Source organism: Anguilla rostrata, chromosome 5, assembly GCF_018555375.3.
Source record: "Anguilla rostrata isolate EN2019 chromosome 5, ASM1855537v3, whole genome shotgun sequence".
NCBI classification, from domain to species: domain Eukaryota; kingdom Metazoa; phylum Chordata; class Actinopteri; order Anguilliformes; family Anguillidae; genus Anguilla; species Anguilla rostrata.
In genome coordinates, this window is record NC_057937.1 from 20,153,599 (window position 1) to 20,171,080 (window position 17,482).

General features: G+C 40.1%; 2 protein-coding genes across 3 annotated transcripts in view; both read right to left on the minus strand.

Moving 5' to 3' along the window:
• LOC135254957 (aminopeptidase N-like) overlaps positions 1 to 5,438 on the minus strand; it is a 30,637-nt gene extending 25,199 nt beyond the window's left edge. The window contains exon 1 of one of the 2 annotated variants that reach the window (XM_064335585.1): positions 5,281 to 5,438. The gene's annotated coding sequence lies outside the window, so the exon portion shown is untranslated. Of the gene's footprint in view, positions 1 to 4,833; positions 5,187 to 5,280 lie in introns of those variants that run through there. The other variant, XM_064335586.1, reaches the window with a different exon arrangement.
• A 360-nt stretch (positions 5,439 to 5,798) lies between these two features.
• LOC135254958 (AP-3 complex subunit sigma-2) lies at positions 5,799 to 17,278 on the minus strand. Its single transcript, XM_064335587.1, has 6 exons — positions 17,083 to 17,278; positions 16,483 to 16,574; positions 15,828 to 15,939; positions 11,433 to 11,504; positions 8,797 to 8,904; positions 5,799 to 7,815 (listed from the first exon to the last, which is right to left on the minus strand). Exons 1-6 carry the CDS (start codon positions 17,149 to 17,151, stop codon positions 7,690 to 7,692), a joined length of 579 nt encoding a protein of 192 aa, XP_064191657.1. The 5' UTR covers positions 17,152 to 17,278; the 3' UTR covers positions 5,799 to 7,689.
• Positions 17,279 to 17,482: the final 204 nt, after the last annotated feature.

Sequence of the window (17,482 nt, forward strand, 5' to 3'; positions counted from 1 at the left end):
TAGCAAGAAATTAATAGTAGATCTCTTTTAATTGAAATTTCACTAGTCAGAAATGAACATATATATTTGGATTGCAACTAGTCAGAAGTGTGTGGACAGTTGAAAATGTGTGCATTGGTTCACATTAATGCATTTATGGTAAAGTGAGAATGTAGTTGCCAAATCGTGCCATAAGTTTTTTGTTGTTTCAACTAGTAAAAATTTTATTTCCACAATTAAGAATGCTATCACAACACAACATTTTACAGATTTACAGATATTTGATATGTCCTGTTCACTAGTAAGAATTGTGTTTTAACTAGTAAAAATGCTGCTTTAACAAAGCCTGGATATCATGTGGGTACTAGTCCAGAATGAGGGTATGGAACATAAAAGCAGTTCATAACAAAATGAAAATTGTCAGAAAAATATAACTGGCATGAGTAGACTGAATGCCTTAAACCCAATGTTTCTCCTTCACACCGCAACAATAACTAACTTTATTTGGCATTAAGACTTTGGTAAAGTGTAAGGAGAGTTATTTTGTATTTTATTTCATCTCTGTAAAACTAAGTGAACTGCATGCAGCCATAATTGATTTTGCATGGGTTAAACTGCAAAGCCAGAGCATATGTGCAACGTCAGAGGAAAACATGTTCCAGATAATTACAAAATTGCCAGTACTTGAGTGAACTTGAGTGGAATGCAGAACCAAGCTGTAAAACTTCTTCTACAGTTTATCACAATCAAGAAACCTTTGCAGGGCAAATGCTTCTGTGCGCCAAATGAACGTCTTATAATAAGACTGTCGCTGTCTATAAATAAATATGATAGAAGGAGCTAGGATTCTCAGATGGGTTCTTTTAAGAAGGAATTTTGTTCTGATGAGCTCACGCCTAGTCCACCCTCTGACCTGGATCTGCGAAGCACCTTTGGGTCTCATTTCTCCACGTTCGTAGCAGTTTTACAGCCCCCAGCTGTTTGCAGTTCAGATGTTTCAGGGAAACGAGGACAAATCGCAATGCTGCTAGGGTACAAAAAAAAAGAGTGTTGTTCTGAAGCAGGTGGGCTTTCAGTCTGAGGTGAGCATAGCCCAGGAGCCTAGCCAGCACACCTAAATACAGCTTATGTGCATGTGCACTCAATACTTCAGAAAATATATGAAACATCAAATGAAAAGTAAGACCTCCAAGACTGTGTGCATAATTAATGCATTCACAGTTTGCGTGTGCGTGTGTGCGTATAAAATGCCTTTTCACACCTTTGATGTACAAATAAAACTATAAAATATACTGTACAAGTACTGAGGTAGGCTATATTTTATTCTGGAAAAATTCAGAAAATTATATTCTTTGATAATAATGCATTGTCACAAACCACAGTTGAATTGTTTACAAATTATAATTTTTTTTCTCCAGAAAAATAAAGAATCAAGTCAAGAAACAAATATTTACACCCCTGTTATCAGTACTTTGTGGTTCCTTCCCTGGCCATTTTAATAGCAAGTAGTTGCCTTCTGTAGTGTCTTGGGAGAGAGCACACGTTAGACCCCTTAAAATCAATAGAGCATCATTTGAATGCCACAACATACCTAGGCATTGTTGCTGACCACGTGAATCCCTTTATGGCCACAGGCCACCCTCTTTCAAAAGGATACTTCCTGTACGATAATACAACATGGTACTAAACACACATCACCTCATTCTGCCTTCAGAAACATGACATTGACAGTTCACTCCAATGGCCACAGTCCCTCGCTCTCAATCCAATAGAGCACTTTTGGGATGCGGTGGAACAGGAGGTTCGCAGCATGAATGTGTGGATGAAAAATCTGCAGGAACTGCATGATGCTATCGAGTTAGCATGGACCAAAATCCCTAAGAAATATTTTTGTGCCTTGTTTAATCCATGCCACAAAGAATTCAGACTATTCTGGAGGCAAGGAGGTAGGAGGGGTCCTACCCAATACCCTCCATACAATAACTTTGCTTTGCCCCAACATGACTAATGTTCGACTCCTCATTTGAAAGCTCATTGATTATTCTTTCATAGAGTCGCATCACATTGAAAAAAATGAGGGCCAAAACGCAACAGTTGATATGACTGCGTGCCATGTATAAACATCAATGACTGTTAACTAAAAAATGTATTATTTTGTGGGCTAGTGTGTTTATTTTCCAGTCATGCATTGACTGTGATATTGCTTGTTATTCACAAAAAAGGAAATAGGTTCTCTACAAAAATGGAAACCCAAAGATAACATCCTTGCTTCGGACAATTCTGGCCGGGCCACATATGATTATGCCTGGCATGACAGTAAGAGAACACCCCAGAGACCATGGAAGAAGGAGTGACTGTTAGAGCACATTTGCCTGGAGTGACCAAGACAAGATAAACTTCTCATTGTTCCAAACAAAACTGTGTCTAAGGCAGGATGTTTTTATGGGATATTCTGCAATGATGCCTGAGACAGCATTTTCCACTTCCATCAACAGACCAGGAGTTGAAAGATTTTCTCACATCAATGGTGCCCTCTTCCTCCTGCAGAAGCCCAGATGGCGGTAGACTCCATGCCATGGTGCATAAAGGCTATATTGGCACACAAGTCATCAACACCCCATAGACTGACTCTAGAAGGGTGTTAGAATTTTTGTACACTGGTCGAAATTACCAGCGTTTACATGATTCGGATGAAAAATATTGTAAGTAGGTCTAGTGTTGCACTGATTATGCATGTTGGCAGTGGTTTTAGGCTGATCCAGCCCTTAATTATTTAGGTAATTTACTTATCGCAATGATGCGTACACGGCTCAACAAAGAGTTGCCACAAGTGAATTCCGAATACAGTGGATGGTTGGAATAGGCTGGACAGAACAGCTATAGCTACATTTCACTCATATTCAAATGAACCCTTCTCGGGCTAACATGATCTTTTATTAATTCTGTGGAAAATAATGAACATAAGCTGCCCTTCTTTGTCTTATCCAAAGGATTGCATATGGCTTATTTTATTTCTTTATATATAGACACCTTTACAGAGATGCCCTGACTTGCCCAAGGCAAAATGGTATTGGTGCATCTCTAAATGAAAAGCGTGACTGTGCTTCGGTTCCTCAGAATGTGGCCACTCAGACAGACCCTATAATCAGTGGATGTGTAACAGGAACTGTGGCACAAGCGTAATAACGCACTGCAACTTAACAGGTGAGGTTCAGTCTTTCCATAAATTATATATTGTTATAAATTATATATTATGTTCTGAAAAAGTAATAAAATAGCAGGTATGCTCCAATAAGGATCATGCAGTACATCACTATTCAGTTGCATGAATTTATGAATGTTTTCAACATAGCACACTGGCCTTCAAATGTAGTATACCATAGCCTTTTCCTTACAAAATTAAATGCAAGCATAATACAATAAAAATCAAAACTAAATAACATCAAGAAATGCAACAGGTTGCCTTACACCTTTAGTGCTTGGCACTCTAAAAATTAAACGGAATACACTTCTTCTGAGAGTGACCATTTTTTGGTGAACACAATTCACTTTGCTCTTATCCTCATGGACAAAATAGGAACTTTTGAAAAGATTTACGCATGTGTTTTTACATCTACTTTTTTTATATACAAAAATGATCATTTTTGTAAATGATAATTGCTAAAACAGAAATGGAAAGCCCCAACCATGCAGAGATTAGATATAAGAATATTTCTCAGCATGTCAAACATGCTTCAGCTACGCTACATGACAGCAAAAAACACTACAAACACTACAAACAAAATCATAATCTTTTTTAAACTGGCGATTCATTTGTCAAATGAAATGAAGAGATTAATTGCAAAAGAAGCATTACAGAAGTGAAAAAAGTGAATTCAACAGCTACTCATGTCCCCAAATCCAATTCTTAAATTCTATTTTTTTTTACCACATACCGGACATGGAGTAAGAGCACACTTTTCCCCAAGGTATACTATAAATGCTCAATCATGTGTTGTGAAAAGGTGGAGAATGACTGCAGAATTCTTTGGGGGGGGGGGGGCAATTTAAGATACAAGCATTCAATTACCTAAAGAAAAGTACTTACAAAGGAAAAGGCAAACAAGAAAAATGCACAGCATTAGTAGTTGCAAACACTTATCGTAATTAAAAAACAGCTCTTATGCAGTGATTTGCAATTGACAAAACCCAGAAAAGCAGCTTAGAAGTTTGTGATTTGTTTTCCGGTACTTCCAGGAAAGACATAGCAGAGGATGGAGTGCATATTTATTTATTTATTTACTGCCCCCCCTCCTCCCCATCGGGAACCCGGTATTCAACCCTTACATAATTTATGTGGTCCATTTGAGAACGACTGCTGAGTTTTTACCTTTCATGCCAGCCTATAATTACAACAGCTGACATCCATCGTTCAAACAATCTGTTGCAGCTTAGAAGTGAAAGCATTGATCTGCTCTTTTTTTATCCAGTCAAATTGTTCATTTTTGTGGAGTTGCTCACACACGAATCACATGTTTAGAATTACAGGACAGTGCCCAGAATGCCCTTCAGCAGTTTTTTTGTCACTACTAGTATTTAAATGTGTAACTTTCTAACAATAATATATTCATCAGTTTCCTTCTAAAACAACACTCTACAATACTCATGACTAGCTATTAAGTATCACAGCCAGGGTAGTTGAGGACCCGCACAGGAAACTAAGCCGTGAATCTCTTAAACAGCCAACAACTCCACTCTCCCCATGTGAAGCAGTGGGGTCTAAACAATTTTCCACATTTTACAACTCGGGATCATTCAGAAACGCCCTGAACATACAAGCTGAACCCGCTCCTGTTTCCTTTTAAAAAGACATACCGGAGTCCTTTGGCTAGGGAAACCTCGGAGGTCGTTCCTACTCCAGCCAGATGTGGGATCCGTTCGGTGAATGATGATGAAGAAACGGACTCGAATCACGAGCTCACTGAAACACGCCGAAGAGGAGCAGCGACTGATCCGTACCGGCGCGGCCTCCAATCACGATAAGCGAGGGGGACGGGCAGGAAGAGCGGGACGCGCCAGGTGATTACGGAGCGGATTCCATTAGGAGCGCGCGCCTGAGACTGGCGCGGGATCAGCCGAAACGCGGGAGCTGATGCGAAACACACGCCGCTTCCCTCCACTCACATCTGCCTGTGAGGGCAGGCACAGCGCATGTTTTTCACATTTTGCTTTTTTTTTGGAAAACCACACACACGCACACACACGTGTGTGCACACACCGGAACACTCACCAGAGGCACTCTCTCCATTCTCACAAACTTACCCGGCACCGGGGAGCAGGAGCGGAGGGGGGTTGGAAAGAATGCGCGCTACGGAGGGGAGGGCTGCTGTCCAATCGCAAAGCAGGCTCCGACTGTGCGACCGCATGGAAGACACCTTGCAGGACACTCCCGCTCGCTGGACGTGCGTCAGAAGGATCTGCCCCCCCCCCACCCCCGCCCCCCACCCCGACTCTGACCAGTCCAAATCATGTCCCAGTCGAGGCTGCACAACCGTTATTGTGCGGTGTTCAGCAACCACATTTACCCCCTCCCTCGCCCCCTCCCTTCTGCAGTAAATGACTGGTTCCTCTCCTAGCCCTCCCAGCCGGCTTGACAGAAGTGTGCTTCTCATGAGTTTGGGAGATGGGAACGGTAGACCAGCTGCAGTGGTAGACACCGGTCAACATGATGATTAACAAAGGAAGTCGGGGTATACTGATGTCATGGCAGCAAATTTTTGTATTTCAAGAGAAATGGGAACAAAAAAAAAAAACAAAAAAAAAAATTCAAACACTCAACACAAAGTTTTTTCTATTGCTGGTTTATTAATGCGTCAGGAAATGATCTGTACAGTGTGTCACACACTAGGCCGAGCGTCAGTCACCACTCGTACACAATTCAAAGGAACATCACTGCGCACAATTCTAAATAATGTTGCTCATGCGGGGGAATCACTTCCCCAAGTAACCGCATGAAATATTGACAAAATAAAAATGTTTCCGAATGGCACGTCTATAATAAAGAGCTGATGTACTGTACAATAATGAAAAATATACAAACTATATTTTTCAACGAAAAAAAGGAAACAAATGAAATTCTCTGTCGTATGAAACCATCAACATCTATGGGAATGTATGTGGGGAACAAACAAAAAAAAAATGTCAGCATAATTTAACCAAATGGTTTCACCATTTTACAGCCAATGTCCTCAAGGTCACACATCAGAGTAGTACAGATATGGGCAAAAGCTGAGGAGCTTGCTTCAGTGCAAATTAAGCAGGTGTTTCCTATCATACACAACTGTTATGCAAATCAACCAAGGAGTAGAATTTTAAGAAGAAAAAAAATCTTTTTTTTTTTTTTTTTCCAGTGTTGTTTTCATATTTTCTCCAGGACTCAACTGCCGTACTGAAATCAAGCAGAACAGACGTCAGACCAGAAATGGGAAATGCGGTTTTTAACCCGTGCACCAGCAGATAGCATACCTCATACCCCTGCCCAGAGCTGAGTGTGCAGCCGCAGGAAACAGCCCTCGGTCAGGAGGCTAACGAGAGAAACGCTGCGGCGACCCACCAAAGCGGCCCGCGCAAAAACACCCTCTTTCTCTTCCCCTCCTACCCTCTCCCTACGCGCAATTCCTCTTTCCCTCAGTTTCTCTCTTATTCCTCACCCCCTTTCTCACTTCCTCCCTTTCCCTCTCCCTCACGTCACGGCACCAGAGCAAGGGAAGCCGTTTGGTGAAGCCCCTGCCGTGCGGCTGAGTTCACTCAGATTTAAACTGGTTTTGCAGTTCCAAACAGGCCCGCTGTCACTCTACATTCCAGCAGGAAGCCGGTACAGTGGACCAAGTCGCTCTGTTCCAAGCCTGCCTGTTTTTCTCGTTTGAAATTCTGAGAAACTTCTCCCCCCTCCCCATTTTACCCGCCAATTTTCTTTTGTTTTTGCGCAGGGGTACGTTGTTCTCTCAGACGCAACGTATCCTCAGGTTGCGCAGAGCTCGCCAGACAGGTGGGACAGGGAGAGGGACAGATGCGCAGTAAAGATACCTCGCCCGTGAACCACATCCTGTTTCTCAACCAACCGCGACCACCGATGCTTCCTTGGAAGCAAACGGCCGACTGCAGGTTTCTTTCTCATTGGCCCCAGACCTTAAAGAGAGAGCCTGAATTGCCATGCAGGGCCAGCCAGCACGAAAAAGAACATCCATAAATTAAAAATACTGAGAACGCAATTACTTTGTTTTCAATTGATAAAGAATGCACAGAGGGTCAGTAGCATTTCACCAAGCCCGCAAAAAAAAAAAACATTTCCCTAAAAGTGAGGTACAGACTGTTTTTCTTTTATTCCTCCAGATACCCTGCATTTCCCATGAGCCCTGGCTCAGGAACCTTATCCCTTACAGAGCTGGCGATCTGTAGTCAGACACGGGGAGAAATCCTCAGACATGGCTGTTGCAGTCTGCAGAGTTCCAAATGAAAATCGGCTGCTGGGAAGAGCCTGGAGGCGAAAAACATTTCCGCTCCTCTTTTTTGGCTAAAGGTTTTCCTAACGGGAATGACTATACAGGGAAATATTTCTTTTTCTGAAAAAGGGAGGAGTAAAAGCTGAGGGAGGAAAAGGGGAGCATCGCATCGGGTCACTCCTCGCGCCGCCCTCGCCGCCCCTCGACGTCGGTCGCCGCGGCGACGGGCTCAGAACGGGGAGAGGTTGGGCACCTTGATGTTGATGTCCCCGATGTTGATGTTCCGGGGGATTTCCGGAAGGTTCATGTTCTTGACGGCTGACACGGCGCGGGCCGGAGCCGCGGACAGGCCCCCCTGCAAGCAGGCCAGACATGACATCACGCAACCTCATAATCCGGAGGGAATCCGCACACTATTACACAGCCTGCAGTTTTAAAAACCACCCCGCGCAACAGGCAGACTAACTGACGTCACTGGTTAACTGCGCGCAGTGTGGTCACATGATAAAACCATGCAAAACGGCAGGTAGCCCCCTAATGCAGGGTTAGAAAGGCCCCAGAACTGCCCATTACAAACCCCACTCTGTCGCACACAGTCCGTAATCACCACCACACCCAACTCTGAGGCAGTGACTAACAAGCACAGGCTCTGACACTGCATGTGACCTTAGCTTGCAAGGAACTGGGCTTGTAACCGAAAGGTCACAGGTTAGATTCCCGGGTAAGGACACTGCCGTTGTACCCTTGAGCAAGGTACTTAACCGGAGTTGCTTCAGTATATATCCAGCTGTATAAATGGAAACAATGTAAAAATGCTATGTAAAAGTTGGATAAGCGCGTCTGCTAAATGCCTGTAATGTAATGTACATTGAGGGACAGATTAACTAAGAGGAGACACACTTCAAACTAAGAAAGAGAAACAGACGTGGCAGATAACTGAGAGAAGAAACAAGCAATCTAAGATAATTTACACGTAAGAGAAGAGATGAGACAGACAGGTAAATTAAACAGGTGAATTAAGAAATGAAAAAAAGTAAACTGAGAAAAGAGGTGAACTAAGAAAAGGTACACTAAGAAAAAACAGGTAAACTCAGACAAGAGACAGGTAAACAAAGAGCCAGTTAAACTAAGAACAAACATGTAAACTCAGACAATAGAAGAGTAAACAAGAGTAAAAAGAAGAGCTAGGCAAACAAAGAGAAGAGATGGGTAAACTGAGAGAAAAGACAAGTGAACAAAGTGTGGATAAATTAAGAAGAGATGGGTAAATTAGGACAGGAGACAGGTGATGATGACCATTACAGGATGGGAGGGAAAGATGAATTTGGGGGCTCACCTCTGATTTCTCCATGCGGTTCTGTAGCTCCACCTGAGCCACAATCTCATTCATGTTAGTCTCCAACACCATTCCCCCCATCACCACCTCCTGAAGAATGTAGTGCACCTGCAAGAGACCAACAAGCCACACTAAAGATGATCAAATTATTACACACATTTACACCAACAGTGCATCATATATATTCCCACCAAACTTACACTAAAGATAATAATACAAATACCAACATTTACACCTTCCCAATACTATTGTGTACACCACAGAAAAACCACATTATTATGCACATGCTTAATAGTAAATGAGCCCAAGCTTTTTTTTATATGTTGTGATGTCATATGCTGTCATTCATTTACGTACATATTCTCAACACCCAGAATGCCAAACAAGATCTAGAGAGCCTTTCTTCACAGAGAAACAGTGACCTTGTGATAACTTTGTATTTGAGATCACAATGTCCTAGTGATCGTAAAATGTTGGGCACGCACTGCACAGACAGCCAATTTCCCATAATCCACTGCTCACAAAAACACAGAAAAGACCGTGAATGCGGTAAGCGCAGGCCTCCTCTGGGCCAAAACCACACGCCGTGTGGGGACATTCAAATAAGCTGCGTTGAGCTGACTCGCCATATTCATTTCTTAGAGGACTGCTGGAGTGCTTTCCAGTCCAGAAAATCTGATATGCGTAACTCTAATAAAAGGAACTGTGGGGACGATAAAGCTGTCTGAAACATTTAAGCCACCTCAGCTCTACAACCAGAGCAGCAAGGGGCTAGCCTAGCCAGAGAACTGGACCCATTTATACTTCAGAGTAGCTGAATGCCTACCGAGACTGGTAATGCTCTTATTATTTATTTACCTCTCATTGAAACCACTAATATATTCTCCCATAAAATTGGCTGTTTAACACTTACCTAAAGTTTAGAAAACTGACAAGACCATTCCCAGACTAGGGCTGTCACCTTGACCCAATAATGGAATTCAAACTTACTCCAGAAAAAAACAAATTTGTTTGAATATATTCAAATGTTTATTAACTTTTTATTACAACAGCATCAAAAAATAATGTTCACACACTATATGCAATTATTCTGCTCATGTTGACTAGAGGGCCAGGACAAGCCGGTTTCCAAGGTTCAAATGATTAACATATTCATACTAAATCTTTTTTTTTTTAAATGAACGATAAGTCAAACACAGGCTCTCATCCAAAGTTCAGCACAACATTTACATGGAATGTGCCTTATAAGGCACTAACAATTGGATAAAGGCTACATGTTTTTCTCTGGAAAGTCTATTTTAACTAAGAAGATCAATAGCACTAACATTAGCTACCTTTGCTAGAATTAGCAACTATACTGGCTTGCCACCTGAACTAGCTAGCCACCCAAGATCCGATTTTGTTATTTTGACAGTTGGTTTAAGTACCTTTCCAACTTCATTTAAAGTATACAGTTGGCCATCTATCCATTATTTCTTATCATAGCTAATGTTAGGGTGGTGATACGTCTATTGCAATATCTAAACATTATCTGAATGAGCTAGCAAACAAGTTACAGAAATTTAAGAACTGCGTAAAGTGCAACTAGTGTTAGTTTGAAATGAAACATCTGCTCCTAAGAAAAGCCATTAAAAAAAAACAATAATAAGGTAAAAAGGCATCTGTTTGAATACTTGCTTTTTTCTTTTATTTTTTACAGCTTTTTTTTTACAGCCAGTAAAACATCACAGCCAGATGTCACCAGTCACATCACATACTTTCATATCTACTTCTCATATGTATTGAGTTTCATTTGATTTGACTTTGACTTTGTTTTCATTATCTCTATGTCTTAATGTCAAATTCAGAGTGAAAATGTAGTTTTAAGATGAGATTGAAGATGTCAGTCAGTACCTGCATTTTGTGCCGTTAGGAGGGCTAGTTTGAGCACTATCTCTGCTGTAACGTTAGCTACCTCTGCCCTGCTCTTGTCTGTGTAGTCCAAGCCGCCCTGTCTGCTCAGTGGCAGCGCTGTGAATGCGCAATAAGATGATTGACAGGCAGGCAGAACAGAGAGCTGTCCTGATTGGTTGTTAAGATTCAGGCGTGGTGAAATTTGGAGCGGCTGATTTCAGTGCCTGGGCCAGTCAGAGACCTTATCTTAATCGTAGACCTTTTAATTTATTGATATCTGTCTAGATGTGGAGCAATTTTAATCAAATATGAACAAAAGTGTCCAATAACAAACATACAGCATCTTTAAATAACCATTAATGCTTTTTACCAAGATAGTTTTATCGTCCCATCCCTACTTTAGAAAGCTTCTCTAACCAGAGTTAAAGCCGAATATTGATGGCAGGTTAGTTATATAATCAACATACTTTTTAGGTAGCTAGCCAAATAATTTTACATGGCAATGGTGTGCTAGTTTTATAGAGATATCAAGGTGCCTATACAAATGCTACTCAGTCTGTATAAACTGTCTGATGACTGGAAATGGTTTTATGCTGGCATATGGAAACCGGAAAACACAACCCAGAAACAAGAGGTAAGCCTGCTGGCTATTTCAGCAGCTGAATAGCAAGTGATGGCCAACAACCTGCTTGGTGGAGCCATCTGTCTGAGCTCTTTCTTCTCTGCCCTTACAGTACACTTACCTTGTCCATGTGGAATATAAGGTCCAATTCACAGACGTTTTCAAAGCATTTATCGAGCGTTTCCACAAAGACCTAGGCAAAGAAAGCAGAATGATCCAAATTTACAGAGAGTTTAAAGCAAACAGATCTTGTTTTTCTAGTAACTTTTACATTTAAGTCACTGTACCATGTGAGCTGACAACCCCGCCCCATTAAAATGTAGTCAGACACATATCCAAATATGCAATTCAAGTTTTTAATACACTTGTGTTTAACTTGACTGTCATGACGTTGGGTTTCTGATGAATAGGTCAGTTTTGTGGGTTGCAGTTTTGATTAGTCAAAATATTGATTGACTACCCAGGTCAAATTATTACTTTTTATAGAATGCTATTATTAGGTTATAATTATATAGGCTTCAGGGTTTTTGCTAATAATCAGCCATAGTGCTGCACCACAACATAATTTACAGTAGAGCATCATGGTAACATAAATTCCCCAAAATAAAATTAATTTTAACATGATCCTGAACAACACTTAACAGCAATGTCAATGCAAGTTGGGATAAGACTGTCAGCAAGAACAGTCCTTCAACAACTACATACAGAGGGATATTATAGTAGGGTTGCAGTTCATAAAACCCTCATTACAAAGACAAATGCACTTTTGAGAGTTCAGTGTTGAAAAAACCATAGGCACTGGTGTACAGAGATATGAGAAAAGTGATATGGTCAAATGAGACATCCTTCACCATATTCTCAATAAGTGGGCGAGTGCAGTGTGGTGTAGACCAAGAGAACAGTACACGCCTGAATGCTTGACACCTACAGTGAGGGGGTCCGGTGGCTCGGTTATGCCGTGTTATCACTCAGTACAAAGTTATTTTCAATACAGAGTGATCACCTTTATCCTATGATGAAACATGTCTATCCTGAAGGGAGTGGCCTCTTCCAGGATGACAATGCTCCCATCCACACGGCACGAGGGGTCAATAAATTGAATAAGTTTGACGAGTAGAAAATGATGTGAATCATATGCTATGGCCATCGTAGTCACCAGATCTCAACTCAATTGAACACCAATGGGAGATTTAAGACAGCGCTCTCCACTACCATCATCAAAACAACAAATGAGGGAATATCTTTTGGAAGAATGGTGTTCCATCCCTCCAGTAGACTATAGAGATCGCTGAGTCATCATGATGTTTGCCAAACACCCGATCCTTCATATCATCGATTGAAATGACCCCAACACAGGATATGTAACACAACTTCACATCACAAAGCAATCAGAGATAGCCTGCTGTTTCTTACTACTATTATTACTGAAAACGTTGACACTGTCAAAAACATTTACATTGTACGCAAACTACAATTGGGTCAAGCATACAACAAAACAAAAATCAGCTGATAATGCACCTTTCACCAACCTGTTTCCTCACACATGTCAATGTATTTTTGCTATGCATGCCATGCTGCGTAATTGCACGTGACACCATTGTATCAACCCTACGCTTTGGCCACAGACCTTATCTGGTGGTATCTGGAATTAGTCTGAAGTCATCATATTTGATTACCTCAGCGATTACCTACATGTGTAGCTAGATTAGATTTTTCATCACTAAAAGGATGCAACCAAGGTAGCTATCTGAAAATGCACTTCTGTGTCACGGCAGAGATTAGATACAGCAGAGACTTCAAGATAAAGGCTTATTGCTCATCTTAGGCAACGCTCTCAGGAGTTCAATAGTGTTGTCTGCTCGGTAGTTCCAAGGCCATAACTCCAGTTTGAAAAAAACTAGTGGTGAATGAGAAAAATCTTTTCATGTCCTGCAGCTGCTAAAAAAAAGTCTCCCAGGTGACTGTGGCCGCATTTACATCAATAGGAGAGTTTCCCGTGGGAGTCACATGACACCCATTCCTTTAAAATGATTAACTTAAATTAGCTGGAATGGTCACATTAGCTAGTATTAAACTGCCCAGGGAAATTACTTAAATAATAAATTGCATATTGTTTAATTGTATAAATAACATTATCAGACAAAATTAATTTATTAATACACTTTCACAGTTGTTGGTGAGTGTAGTGATAACTAAGCAAGCCATACTGACATTTGGAGTGATAACATTGACACTTCCATGGCTAGTTGCTGTACCTGTCACTACTATTTATGTAAATATTATTGTTTGTATTATTCAATTCCAAAATCTACTGGTTCATTTAACTATTACTAGCATTTTTTTAAATATCCGATGATGCCAAATAATGAGTAATGATATTAATGCAGAGTAATGCTGTTAGTGAGCTAAATGCTATTACAGAGGCTTTGTGTTTTTATGCACTTAATGTCACAGGGTAAACTTTATCATATCTGGGCAGGTATTAATTTTGTATGGGCAAGTACATTTGTTACAGATTTACTGTGACATACATGTGACATACCCATTCAATGTTGTTGTCTTATGGCTGCTGGTTGTGACCCGTTCACAATCATTGCGTCATTACTCATTATCATTAAAAACTTAGTCCCACAGATTAAAGCACATCTTACTCCACAGACAAAAGACATGGTCTACACCTCAGCTCAGTGCCCAAGGTTTGTACGTATATGCAAATGTGAAAATGTTGTTATATGTATGACCAATAATGCAGTTTGCTTCTGAAATTTTCGAAAAGAGGCAGAGAAATTGATTCTCTGGGGTGATTAGACAGCATGAAGCAGGTTTAAGCAACCCATAAGAGTACTCTATGATACTTCAGGGTTTTAGTTATTTTAAAAACAATTACCAAAAACATCAAAAAGTGGAGCGATCCAGTGATATTACCCTTGAAATACACATATTACAATAGGGGTATGTGTACTCTGTATAAATACAGAAAGAAGACAGAAGTGCAATGTCATGTGAGTACAGACATTTGTCGATAGTACTCTCTACAAATAACCACAGAATACTTATTTGAGAATTCAACTTATTAAAAAAAATCCATATCTCATTTTTGTTCTGAATTTTAGGTTTTATTCAACAACAGCAACTAAGAAACAAATCTCTGAAGTGAGACAACTATGTAGCAAATACAAAGTTCACCTGGACCAGCACTCCTAACACTATTTAAGGTTTAACTGGATCATACCTGCACCTGCAGCTCCATACAATGGTATGATAACATACTCACAACAATTAATAAATGGCAAATATTTATCTGAAGAGAGAAGAACATATTGCTTTCATAAGTCATAACAAGAACACTATACCATAGATCAGTGGTCTCCAACCCTGGTCCTGGAGAGCTATAGGGTCTGCTGGTTTTCATAGTGACTCTGTACTTCATGAATCAATTAGAGCAGTTGATTACACAGTTAACTCAACTCACCTGGTGTCTTGGGTTTCAATTGGGTGCTGATTTTAAGGTGAAAACAAAAACCAGCAGACCATGTAGCTCTCCAGGACCAGGGTTGGGGACCACTGCCATAGATACAGTAACATAATCCCAAAAGGGTTGATAATATAGGATACATCTGCATTTAGATCACAACCGCTGAGACGCATTCCATTTCTTTTCCCTTCCGGTTCTCTTTGAGTAGTTCTGACGTATATACGGACAGATTGAAGAAAATACTACCACTGCAAGTGAGTTCTACAAACTGTGAGAAGATATTTCCTTTAAAGCAACAAACAAGATCAGAGTCGATAAAGATCTTCAAACAAACCAGAGATAAAATTCTGGCTTCTCATAAATGCCATCGTTTGTTTTCCAAACTATCCTGCTGGTTTGTATCTTTTGTCTTCCAGCACACTCCACTATCACCCACATAAACTATAATGACCAGTAATCAAACTAAAGGGTAATTCAAAAACAAACAATGAGTTGCAGAGGACTTTTTGCCTGGAAATTTTGAGGAAGTAGACCGTGAAACCTACCACAAAGACTTAACCAAAACATATGACGGTTGGACATCACGTTTTACAAATCGCTTATCCACTGGCTCAAGTTGTAATAGTCGCTTGAACAAAGTCACTTGAACAAATTTTACAACTTTAATTATGGCTCAACAGCCTGAAGGACAATCAGAAGCACAAAACAATACTTACTGAGGAATCAACAACCCTTTTAATGTGTTGACACGTGATTCCTCCACACTGCTTAACCTTGAACACACTATTCAGCAATACTACTTGTAACCCTGTTGGTAAAAATGTATTACTGTCCTTCATCCCCAATAAGGGAGATCCATTCATATTATAAGGCTGCTTCACCCCCTGACACAAAAATACATATAAAAGAGCAGCATCAAATAATACTGGAAACTAGGGGGAGGACACATCATATTTATTCAACAGTATTGACCCAAACTATTATATTCTATTACATTCCAATACATGTTCAGTCAAAATTTAACATTTTAAATATGTGTACCTGTATCAGGTCCAGAATTCCAAGCTCACTTTCTGAAGAATCCACACAGAACACAAAGTAAAGTGTAGCATAGTGTCGGTAGATCAGCTTGTAGTCGGATCCACCAATCAAACTACAAATTGGGAAAAAAACAGGAGTTACTTTACAATCCCTGTAATCAAATTTAAAGCTGGTTCTCATATTTTAACACTGATAATCTGGTTCAAATTGTTAGATGCAAGTTCGCACTGAAATATAGAGAAAATGCTTTTTACTTAAATAATTTGAACTACTGCACCTGCTGTGGAGAACTGTTAGTATACATATGCCAATCCAAAATACACCTGCGGCAAAGTGATCGCACCTCTGACAAAATTTTCTAGAGCATTATCATAGAGCTAAGATGCAAAGTTTGTTAATTACCCCTTTTGTGCTAATTCAAGGCACAGTGTTTCATCTAAATGTGTCCCAGCTAACATAAAATGTCTTCACATTGTGGACTGGAATCTTCTGCCAATGATATAATAATGCCACTACATTGCAGCAACATTGTTAAATCAACATTCAAGTAAACAGGCTCCCCCCATCACACCATGGCAGGCCTACGATGAGTGTATACACTGATGCTCACTTAGCTACATCCCAGCAACGTTTACGTTAATAACGTTAACGTTACCTTCCTCCTTCCAAGAAATTACAGACATTGTCATCCCTCTTCGACACAAGGTGGAACGTTTCCCTGATTATCTGTTGTTGCATGTCTTCAGCCTTTGGAAGGGTGGAGGGAAATCAAGTTATAGTAGGTCTGGGACAACAACAAAAACACCTAGAAAACGTATTATTTTATTGGTATCACCTGTACTGTGAAATATGACATTTTTCAACACAGCCTGCCTACTATTGTATTACAATGTTAATTGCCCAAAACGCATAACTGACAGTGACAACCAAACTTTAACGATATCATAGCTAGGTAGAAGAATGAAGTAAGGTTAGGATAGTCTAACTGTACTTAACAAACAAAGCAAATAATTAACAGATAGGCAGAAACATAACTTCATGGCCAACTGGCACTGCGAAATACAGCGATACATTACTATTATTATTATTATTATTATTATTATTATTATTATTACTACTACTATTACTATTATGCCGTAAAGATGTTAGCTAACGCTAACGTTTGCATAACTAGCTAGCTAGCTCACTGTTTCCAATGTTATGTGTAGCTCTAGCTGGCTGGTCGGCTAGCTAACTAAATGTTGATTTTACTTACGAAATACTGATAAAATCTTATGAGGCGCGGTTTTCCGTGATTATTAAATATTAAAATTGCCTTGATCATTTTTGCTAAATAGAATATATTACTCTCGCAAACTTAATATTTTGCTGCGAAGATAAAATTTGCTAGCTAGTAAGACATATAAGACGTTTCATCCGGATAGTTACGACGCGTGTGCTTCAGCAAATGAAGTTCGACTAGAAACCAATGATATTTTTATTTTTGGGGGTTCACATGATATAGAACCCATTCAACTGCTATGAATATAGACTCAATTCTGTTTACACACATATAGATTTTTAAACTCATATATTTAAAATATTGCCGAAAGGCTCTACATTCGTAGGTGGATAACATTCTCTTAATGAGGAGTGTGAAGGTAGCAGTGCAGGTC

Coding starts and splice junctions, on each gene's coding strand:
- LOC135254958 (XM_064335587.1), bottom strand. CDS start 17,151: ATGATCAAGGCAATTTTAATATTTAATAATCACGGAAAACCGCGCCTC. Junction 8,905..11,432: donor TTATATTCCACATGGACAAG/GTAAGTGTACTG, acceptor GGTCTCTTGCAG/GTGCACTACATTCTTCAGGA. Junction 7,816..8,796: donor ACCGCATGGAGAAATCAGAG/GTGAGCCCCCAA, acceptor GCCTGCTTGCAG/GGGGGCCTGTCCGCGGCTCC.